Source organism: Oryzias melastigma, linkage group LG1, assembly GCF_002922805.2.
Source record: "Oryzias melastigma strain HK-1 linkage group LG1, ASM292280v2, whole genome shotgun sequence".
Classification (NCBI taxonomy): Eukaryota; Metazoa; Chordata; class Actinopteri; order Beloniformes; family Adrianichthyidae; genus Oryzias; species Oryzias melastigma.
The window spans coordinates 5,883,027-5,892,926 of NC_050512.1; the positions used below are offsets into that span (position 1 = coordinate 5,883,027).

Sequence of the window (9,900 nt, forward strand, 5' to 3'; positions counted from 1 at the left end):
GTTTGAATTATGATCATGAAGTTTTTAGCCAAAATCCCACAACCTCAATATCTTAAATTGCCATATTTCATGTTTTTTTAAAGCCTGTTTCTGAAATCTCCCCTACATTGGGATGGCCGTTGGTGCTGAGCTGAATAGCTCTGTCCTTGATCCCCCTTTCTCATGATTATAGCTGTGTCTTACTAGCGTGATTGACTGACAGCAATCTAAAAGGAGAAATACTCAGAAAAGCAAAAATGAAATGATTTCTTATTGCATTTGTTTTTTAAGAAAAATGTCACACATACAAAACTTCAAAAAACATTATTTTTATCAGAGTTGGTCTTAAAATTAGAGCTAAACTTGATCCTTTTGGGAAAGAACCTGCAGTAAGACCAGCATGCTGCTTCACAAGTGCTTTACTACTTTAGCTGGAGACCCAAAAAACATGACAGGCAACCAAAATAGCCCTTTAACAGAGACTGTACTTCAGGTTCTATTCTATTCTATGCCTTAATACGAATGTCTGCATATTTACAAAGGACATTTAAACTTCAACCAGAAGAGGAGAAAGTTGACTGTCATCTTTCAGCTAAATCACCAAGAAGAGATTTAATTGAGAGTAGAGGAGGAGTGTGTCTTAAGCAAAACACGTGAAACACTAGATGAAGCTGCAGTGCTTTATTTCATGTTTGATCTTGTTTTGTGTGGTTGTAATCTGCATCGATGAGGACTTAGTAATTATTTTTCTGTGAAAAGTGCCTTTGAATGAACCACGCTTCTTGAATGGCTCTAAACAAAAAAACCCATCTTTGCATTAAGATGTTTTTTGTACCAAATGACAAAGACTCAACACATAAAAACACTCAGAAGTGGGTAGAAGAACACAAAATGATGATGTGGTTACATTTATTTTCCAAAATATAATAGCTGAATGGAAAATCGTTGAGTTAATTAGATTAGAAAATGTCTAAATTTTGATAATTAATGTCCCAATCAATCTGTATGTACTAAGGGAATGGTTTAATCAATAGATTAAGAAAACTAAAAAGAAGTGATCATTTTTGTTTAGGTTCTTTTATACACAAAAAAAGTGTGTTTTTTTGTCAGTAAGTTTTATTCCATTCAAGATAAACATTTTGTTGTTCCTCTGCAGCTGGACTGCCACACATGTTTACCTGCAGGCTGGTGCTCTGATCGGAGAAAGGGGAGCTGAAGAAGGTGGTCACAATGCTCATGACTGTCTCCGTCACGTACTGCTCCAGAATGATGTCTGAGTGTTTGCGGTCGCTGGTACTATTGCACACCTAAATGCAACACAAATGACCCCAAAGCTCAAAGATTTATTCAGTGGGATTGTGATTTTTAAAACAATTACAAGACTTCTTACTCTGCAGATGTCAACCAGGAAGTTATCAAAGAGTTTCCACATGTGGTTGGAGGTGTAGATCTCCTTCATCTCCACCTCAGTGTCTACATAGCAGTGGTTTAGGAAGTTGATGTAAGCGATCTTCACCTGGAAGAGGAAGACTGGGGTCAATGGATGAGTGTGGCTGATATGAATCAAAGCACTAGAGTATCAGATGTGTTATATTTATTAATAATATTTTGCGTCTCTGTTGGTGAGATGCTGGTTTCACCTCAGGGATGCAGTCTTCATTGGTAACAATCCGCACTATATCGTCCAGCGGTAGCAGCGAGTTGCACTTGATCTCCGTGTAGACGTTCTTGCCTTCAGTGCAAACGGCCAAAAGCTCAACCAGGTGGATGTGGTACATCAGCGGGCTGTTCTCGTCCATCCGATCCCGCTCTGACTGCATCATGTGGACCAGAGTCTGGAAGGAAGCCCGATCGTTGTAGAAGACTAGAACGTCTTCTCCGGCATTCACCAGCTGTGGAAAAAATAGGATACGATATCAGAAGGAGACTGGGTCTTAACTGGAACAATTAAGGAAACGGTGAAGAAAGAAACCTCGGCCATGACGATGTCTTGACATTTCTTGATGAACTTGTTTTCTGCTTTGACGATGGTCTGCAGGAACTTGAGGTACTGCACACTACGGCCGTGTGTTTCAATGCAGTGGACAAAGTGCTGAACCACGCGGTCATTGATCTCGCTGCACAGCTGGAAGTTGTTCATGAAGATGTGCTGCATGGTGACCGCTTCCAGGATCTTTTACAAAAGCAAACAGACAGTAGAAGCATTGAGCTGCAGTCACAACTGTGGATTTTTATTAGTCTAAAGACCCACTCCAATGAAACTTATTTTTTGTGTTTCTAACATGTTCATAAAATAATTTACGATTAAAACTGCATTTCTGAGTATTTCTTAATTCAAATCGCGTTGGATCAGAAACTGTTTGTTTGAAAATCCTTAGACAAGGTTTGAACAAGCTAATAAAATGGGCGTGCCAAAGTCTCCGCTCCCCCTTGCTCACACTTATGTGTACGAGACATGATGAACGTTCAACACTCGTGCTGTAGCGAATTACAATTCTGGGTTCAAAACTGTTATGGTTGCTCTTCACCAACAGTCCCACCCACAACCCAGAATTGCATTTCTAATGAGCTACTTCTGTGCTGCATAAAATATGTCCTAAAAAATGACAAAGGCTTTTTGATTTTCTCTAAAAATTGCATAATAATAAATAAAAGATCACTGGGAACAATTTTGGAATAGAAAAAAATAGTTGGTATGAGACTTTAAAGGCCTTAGTCACATGCCGTACAGGGGGTTGACCCGTACAGGTGCTGCGGGTTTTTGGGTTGTCCGGGTCTGTGCTTGATCAGCACTAACGGGCTCCTTGCATAGTGTGTTATATGAAAAATCCATACAATGTGCATGTTTATCACCTACTTCACCCTTATTTACTCTTTTGTGTTGTTGGCTACAACCTGTCACCCGCAGCATGCCCATAGAAAAAATGTGCAAGTACATTTTTGCTTTACAGCTCCCCGAATGCTGGGATAGGCGACAAGTTCTAAAAATAAAATCTTTGATTTTTTTCACATCAAATTTCCAATTTTAATCCCTTTTTTATACCTCTCTGTTTTTTTAAGCAAAATTGAAAAATAGCAGAATATATTTCACAAAAAAAAGCTATTTTATTGTAAAACCTCCTTTTGGAGTTGACCTGAACTCAAAGAGCAGATAAATACAATCGTTAAAGATCTTGTAAAACAATGCAGCAGGTGTTGTGTGAGCTTCCACTAGCTTGAGCCTCTTGTAGAGAGAAACACTTCTCCCACTTGACAAAGTACCTCAGTTTCAGGTGTTGAAACAAATCGGTGGCACTCCCACATTTAGAAGCAACAGCCGTCAAACAGATTTTGCATCGTGTGGTTTTTTTGCTCCAAGTCTGAAGTTGCAGCTGAATCTGAATTCATTCACTACCTAAAACGTGTTTTTTTTGGCTATTCCTCCACCAGTAAGGTGATCCATATCAAGCCTATGACATGGAGGAGAAACCCATTTTTTCCATGTGATTGTGCTTGAAGCACAGAAGTTTATTTTTAAATGTAAGTATTGACTCTTGCATTTTTATCATGACTTTGTAAAGTTATAAAACCAATGTTGCTATGCATTTCCTGAGCGCCGGCAGCTATGGGCTTATGTAGATGGCTGGCAACTATTGATGATGTCATTGATCGTTCATAATGTCCAGATTTGAAGACACTATTTTTCCAATATCCCTCCGCTTGGAGGGGTAAATGTATGGGTAGGAAGAAACCATAGGGGTAGGGGAAAAATTTGGGTTCCATATACCTGAAGATATACCAAATACCTGTTCCATATAGCTGAAGAAACTGCTCCTGTTTTGAGAACAAGTTGGAAACAAATCCAGATTTTCCCCAAAACAATTCTTTCTAAAGAGGAAATTCTAATAAATTGAAAAACGGATTTGTCGCCCAGCCCTACCAAGTGGTCTACAATCCTAAAATTTTGTGCTTTCCCCCCTGCCTACCCATTTTTTACCCACAGAATCCCATATCCACCCATGAGGTCAGGTGTGACTAAGGCACAGAGCAGGTCATGAATGATCTTAGCTCACCCCTGGATTGAGGAAGAGATTGATGTGTTTGTGGAGCAGCGCTTGGTTCTGCTGGTTTCCTGCACAGAAGTTCTGCAGAAACTGATGTGCCAGCTTCATGATATCCTGCATGCGCACGTCTTCTCCCTGAAAGTGGCGACAGCTGAGGTCAAAGCCTTTTATGTAATCCAGCACAGAGACATGCAACCTGCAGGTTACGTTACCTTTTCGTAAGGGATCTGTAACAGCTCAAGAACCACAGCATGAGCTCCCATGTTCCTGAGCAGTCTCTGCTGCTGCTTCCTGTTCTTCCGACCCGTCGGACCTTCTTGGACACATAACTTGCTGAGTCGCAACAGGATCTTTGAAGAAAGTACAAGAAATAGGTGATAGAACACAACAGCTGGTGTTAATAGACAACATTTTGAAATTAGCAATGATGCTGATACCTCTTTGACCACTCTGTAGTTGTAACTGCTGGTGCTTTCAGGTTTCTTTCCTTTCTCTGTGGATCCAGAGTCTCCCTGCAGGAATGAGCATGATTTAGAAGTCATGTGTGACCCTCCGTTTTAAATGTTCATCAAACGTGCTGCACCTTCTTATGTTCAGAAGAGAGAGCATCTCCAACATCCATGCCCTCATCTGGCCCCAACCTCTTGTACACCCACAGCTCAGACTTCTCTACGATGGAGCGTAGCTGGTCCAAATCTGACTTTATCTGTTTGTAGTTTTCCACATCTTGGCTTGTGACCAGCAACTGCACCTGGAAATGCAGAGTTGGAGGGATTTAGGTGAGCAAAAGAGAACAGTTTATCAAAAAAGGTTACCGTTATTGAAATCCTCTGAGCTCAGTTTCACTTTTCAAACAAAGGTCTTCAAACACGCCTTAGATATAGATACTGATTGTTCTTGCCTGGATGGGTAACACTGTTTTACCTGCTTGAAAGCCTGCAGAACTTCCTGCCTCTGACTGAAGTGCCTGAAGAGTAGATGCAGTGCTCTGGACACCAGTGGAGGATAGTCATGCATGGTCAGGTGCAGCAGGACCCGCAAGAAGGTCCGACCGCCGTGATCATCCAGGTCCAATGGGGTGTTTTGCTCACTGAACATATGCAAATTACAGGCTCAAATCCAAACAGGGACAAGAAAAAAAGCACTTTCCTACTGTTTTATTTGAGACTTTACCTGCCACCAAAGATCCCCTCTGCCTGCTCTTCCATGTGCTCAAAATCCAAAGCGCCTGCATAGCAAGAGGAAAATAATACAGTATTGTTCACGAAAAAGGCTCATTAAATACTCACTCTGATGAAAATCATATTTTTGGTGTTTTTAACATGTTCTTGTGTTTCTTTTCTCATGGTGGAATATGAATTTAAAGAAAATTATGCTTAAAACAGAATTTCAGAGTATTTCTTTATTCAAATTGTTGGTAATCAGGAAAAAAAAACTTCTAGTTTAAAAAGATTTACATAGAAAATACAATGGGTGGCCCACAATCGCCCTGCTCCACTCCATTCTGATGCATCCACTTCAGATGATTAGATCTATGAATGTCTTTGTTTGAGGCTGGATGGGTCTGATATCACTTGTCATTATAGTTACACCCGTAATGTTTTAACCAATGTGTTGTATGGCTAGAGATGCTATGCTAGCCTGTTACCATTGTCCAAGATATGTAAAGCGCGACGCCATATTGGACATGTCAGTACAGAAATATGACCATAGAATGCTAGTGCTGGGCTGTTCCCTCTTCCTTCTAGCTACTACTGAGGAAATTCAGTAGTTTGTAGTGGTTAGTTTCTTTTCCTCCGCTTAGTAATCTGCTTACTACCGGGTTGTCTGGTCTGATCTGAGATCTAACACACATACAAATACCACAGTAATCCTCCATAAAACAAAAAAGATCGGTGTTCCTTCAGAAAACGTCGAAATAGTGCTTGGTTTAAAGCTGCCATTGACTTTGAAAAAGCTAAAAGACCAGGTCGAACGTTCATTATTAAAAGTGAACTGACTCAGATCTTGTTAAAATGTTAATAAGTTCTTTTTTATCAGCTGAGAGTAATTATTTACTTGTGAAAAGTCACATCCTTGTTTTTTCAGCTCAGTTTGTACAATTGGAGCACAGCAATAAACGGGATTCTTAGCCTATTTAATATAGCATCCAAATTTGTGTATGCAACAAGCTAGCGTAGCAGCTCTAGCCTTTTTATGATTTTTGGCTGAAAAAAGTATAATCATAATTAAAAGATCTCTGGGAATGCTTTTAAAATAGATCAAAAGATGATCGGAGTGGGTCTTAAAAGAGTTAAATTGTGCAAAAGTATCTTTGTGTTTGACATGGTTTGGGTTAGAAAAGCTTGGTTTGATCCACAATTGATCATGTGATGCTTATTTGAGGGTTTCTGACCTGGCATGTTGTTTTGGCTCTCTACTACTCCATTTATGGATAAGTCACTCTGGGAGTTTCTCTCATCAAACTCCGTCTTAAAGATCGACAGCAGACAGGAGATCCTGTAGTCCAGACGGACGTTGAGGATGAACTGCAGAAAGAAACGGATCATAAGATATCAGCTCAATTTATGCTTTAGATTTGTAAAGTAGTATCTTATCCACCTGCAGGATTTCAATGATCTTTAGCTTTGTGTCCATGACAAGTATGTCCTGTTTCTCTGGTTCAATCTGCGTTTTCACTGCGTCTCCATTAGAAGTGTTGACTGAGGTCGTGGGAAGGAAGCCGCCTCCTCTCAGGACAACCTGCGACATGAGCTCCCCCACACCGTGAATGGACCTCATCACATTACTGCCTGAAACACGAGCGCACAAATACAAACATCAGCAAACCTGCAGGTCAACTCCAAGTCTGAGCTCCCCACAGCCTTTTTACCTTTGCTGTCTTCTTTGTCCTGCTTGTTGAAAGAGTAGATGGCGCTGGCATGGACGCAATCCAGGATTCCAAGCAGGATCTTGGTCAGTCTCAACAGGTCTTTGAAGTTGTAGAAACCAAAATAAATCAGGTTCCTGGCCAAATTCACCACCTGTTCAGGAGAAAACAATACAATATTAGGGAGGTTTGCCTATTTCACAGTTGAAAAGATCATATTTTTTATGGTCAGACTGACCTCAAACGTGAGCTTGTTCTTCTCTTTGTTTCCAAAAGATAAGTTTGGACTGTCAACATTTCTCAGGTAGGTTTCAACAAACTCCATAGTCTGTGAGAATCGCTCTTTAATTTCATCCTTGGACGTCCCGTCGTTGTCATAGCTACAAAAAAAAACAAAAAAAAAAAACAAGAAATTATAGAAATGTAAAAGAAAATGATTTAAATGATTTTTTTGTTTTGAACAGGACCTGTCCTCAGAAACAGAAAAAAAACATTTAACCCTTTAACACCAGAGCTCCAGTGTTTATGTTCTTTGAGTTACTGTCATTTTTAACTGTTGTTACGACTCCGGTCTTCCCTTCTTCCAGGCCTCTGGGCAGACTTGACCAATAGCACACAGGGTATAAAAGCTGCTGGGAGTTTTGGTGTCACTCTCTCCCACCTGGTAGATGAAGCTGCAGCCTTTCCAACCCATCTACCTTTTCTTTGCAGATTTAGTTAGGTTTCTTCTATGTTAAAATAAACCTTTAGTTAATCCTTACACAGTCTCCCTTCTGTTTGACGTGACTTTTATTCAAGCCGGTTGTGACAACTTCTCGTCCGGGATGTATGTGTATCCCTGGGAGTGGCTGGCCTCCTCCTCCTTTTGTTCATCTTCTTCTTAATATTTTGGACTGAGTACTTTTTTAAGAAGCTTGTTGGGTTTTTTTATGTGGTGGGGGGTGTTACGACCACGATCTTTCCCTCTTTCAGTCCGGTGTGTCTTTGTGTGTGCTTCCCCTTTTTGTCTGCAGGTCCTGGTTGAGTTGGAGTCTCCACCCACTGTGACAAACCTTCGTTTGTCATGACTTGGGACATTGTTATTCCAGCAGATTCTGAACAAGAAAAGTGCGCAAGCCGCTTTTCTCCTTCAAAATCTACAGGAATTACGTTGATTGTGTTAACGGTTGAAAAGTTATAGCATGTTCAAGATTTTGTGTCTGAGCGTCACCGGCGACACCTCAAGTGTTAAAGGGTTAAAATGACAAATTAGTATTTGACCGTTTTCTCACTCTTCAATGAAGATCTTCAAGGGGATCTCTGACCACAGCCGGGCATATTTGACAGGTGTGACCTGCTCCTGGGGGTCGCGGTCCACGTGCATGTGCAGCATCATTCGACAGAAAGACGCACGGAGGTCATAGGGCAGATCTTCATCTGACATACATCGCAGGATCAGGTCAACATCCAGCTGGCAGGAGATCTTGTTGATTGCCAGGTATTGACGATCCAAGCACATCCTGGCAAACAGGTTCAGCTGATATCTGTAACATTTGCATGCAAGTTGGAGAAGAATTTATTTATATTTTCAATGTCAAAAACAATTATTTTGTCAATGAATCATTTAAATAAGAATCATTAAGATGCAGGAATCACCTGTAGTAACTGATCACTTCCTTGTCCTCTTTCTGACCTTCCTTGGCATCCTGGGCCAGCTCCCTGATGCTTTTACTGCGGATTTCCTGCTTTTTATCCTTCCAGAACAACCACACCTCCTCCTCATCCTCCTCTGACTCCACAGAGTTTTCCCCAAGTGGAGCTCCCTGAATCTCAAACCTTGAAAGAACCAATCTGCAAAAGATATTTGAGGAGGAAAAATGTTTGCATAAAAAGCGCATAGAAATATTGATGACAAACATCTTCATTTCATTTTATCCAATGGCTATTAGCATGGACAGGAGGAGCAGAAGAGCTGACTCACTTGGTTTCTATGAGGATGTCTGCATTTGCTGGATCTAACACTGCATTGCAGATGAGCTCCTGGGTGACAGGGATGGACTTGTTCATTGACACGCACAAGTCTGACAGGTAGTCCAGGAACCTGGAGATTAACACAAACACATAAATGTTAAAAGGGAGGTTAAAATACCTCAAACATGTTGAATATGAGATCTTTTTCAAAAGCTTTTGAGGAGCATCAAGAAAAGCAAAAAACATTCTCATCAGATCAACCGGGGTCTACTAAACTGCACACGCACAAACCTGGGCTCGCGGTTTTTGCGCACCAGGCTGACAAACGTGTCGATCTCTGCGGCTGTTATGTGTTTCTCCAGCAGTTTGCGGTTGTTGTGAAGCAAAGCTGTGATAGTGTCTTCTGCCAGGACGTCGTATCCGATCTGTTTCTGCATGAAGCGAAACTGTTTGGCGATGTACTCCTGCAGGAAAAGAAAAACATACATTTTGGATGACAGAAGGTTTTGGAAAATGAGATTTACAGGACATTCAGAGGTGAAGATGGTGGAGAACTTCTTCATCTTGAAGTCTCTAGAGCAACAGGGAGTGTGCAAAATAGGTAAAGAGGTGAGTGCAAGCAGGTTGGATCGGGTAAAGGAAGGTTTCAGGTGTGATGTGTCAAGAAGGGCTGCTGAAATGGACAAACTGTGGAATAAGTGGAATAAGCTGACTAATTTCTACAACAAATGGGCAAATTTTTGCAATTGACTAATATGGAATAGTGTTTTTCTTTTTCTTTCTGTGTTTTGTTTTAAACATGCCATAAATAGAGCACCTTGTGTTGTGTTTAAATTCTTTCTGAACATGTGATTGTAAGGACCTTTCTGGAGTTGAGCATTTAAAATGTCACAGTGACAATAAAGCTTATTCCTATTACTATTAAAAGCATATTGTAGAATTTTGTCCAACCTCCTCAGCAGAACCACCAGAATAACTGGTGATTTGGGCTTTTTCTGCATCCACAGAAATAGCTGGATCTGACAATGAGTTGAACAGGTTTTCTGGATGTAAATATGA

At 40.7% G+C, this 9,900-nt stretch overlaps 1 protein-coding gene across 7 annotated transcripts in view; it reads right to left on the minus strand.

Moving 5' to 3' along the window:
* Positions 1–9,900, minus strand: part of LOC112144868 (inositol 1,4,5-trisphosphate receptor, type 1b) — a 67,681-nt gene that overhangs the window by 48,397 nt on the left and 9,384 nt on the right. For all 7 annotated transcript variants that reach the window (XR_002918981.2, XM_024269711.2, XM_024269710.2 and 4 more), the window contains exons 13-30: positions 9,133–9,305; positions 8,852–8,971; positions 8,527–8,721; positions 8,163–8,414; positions 7,130–7,271; positions 6,895–7,045; positions 6,624–6,814; positions 6,418–6,550; positions 5,196–5,250; positions 4,947–5,112; positions 4,606–4,773; positions 4,460–4,534; positions 4,235–4,372; positions 4,032–4,157; positions 1,952–2,152; positions 1,620–1,871; positions 1,370–1,495; positions 1,158–1,286 (exon numbers count right to left, since the gene is read on the minus strand). Coding sequence is in view for 6 of the 7 variants with exons in the window: in XM_024269711.2 (XP_024125479.2) it covers positions 1,158–1,286; positions 1,370–1,495; positions 1,620–1,871; positions 1,952–2,152; positions 4,032–4,157; positions 4,235–4,372; positions 4,460–4,534; positions 4,606–4,773; positions 4,947–5,112; positions 5,196–5,250; positions 6,418–6,550; positions 6,624–6,814; positions 6,895–7,045; positions 7,130–7,271; positions 8,163–8,414; positions 8,527–8,721; positions 8,852–8,971; positions 9,133–9,305 (2,793 nt within the window). In the remaining variant the exon portion in view is untranslated. The remainder of the gene's footprint in view (positions 1–1,157; positions 1,287–1,369; positions 1,496–1,619; positions 1,872–1,951; positions 2,153–4,031; positions 4,158–4,234; positions 4,373–4,459; positions 4,535–4,605; positions 4,774–4,946; positions 5,113–5,195; positions 5,251–6,417; positions 6,551–6,623; positions 6,815–6,894; positions 7,046–7,129; positions 7,272–8,162; positions 8,415–8,526; positions 8,722–8,851; positions 8,972–9,132; positions 9,306–9,900) is intronic.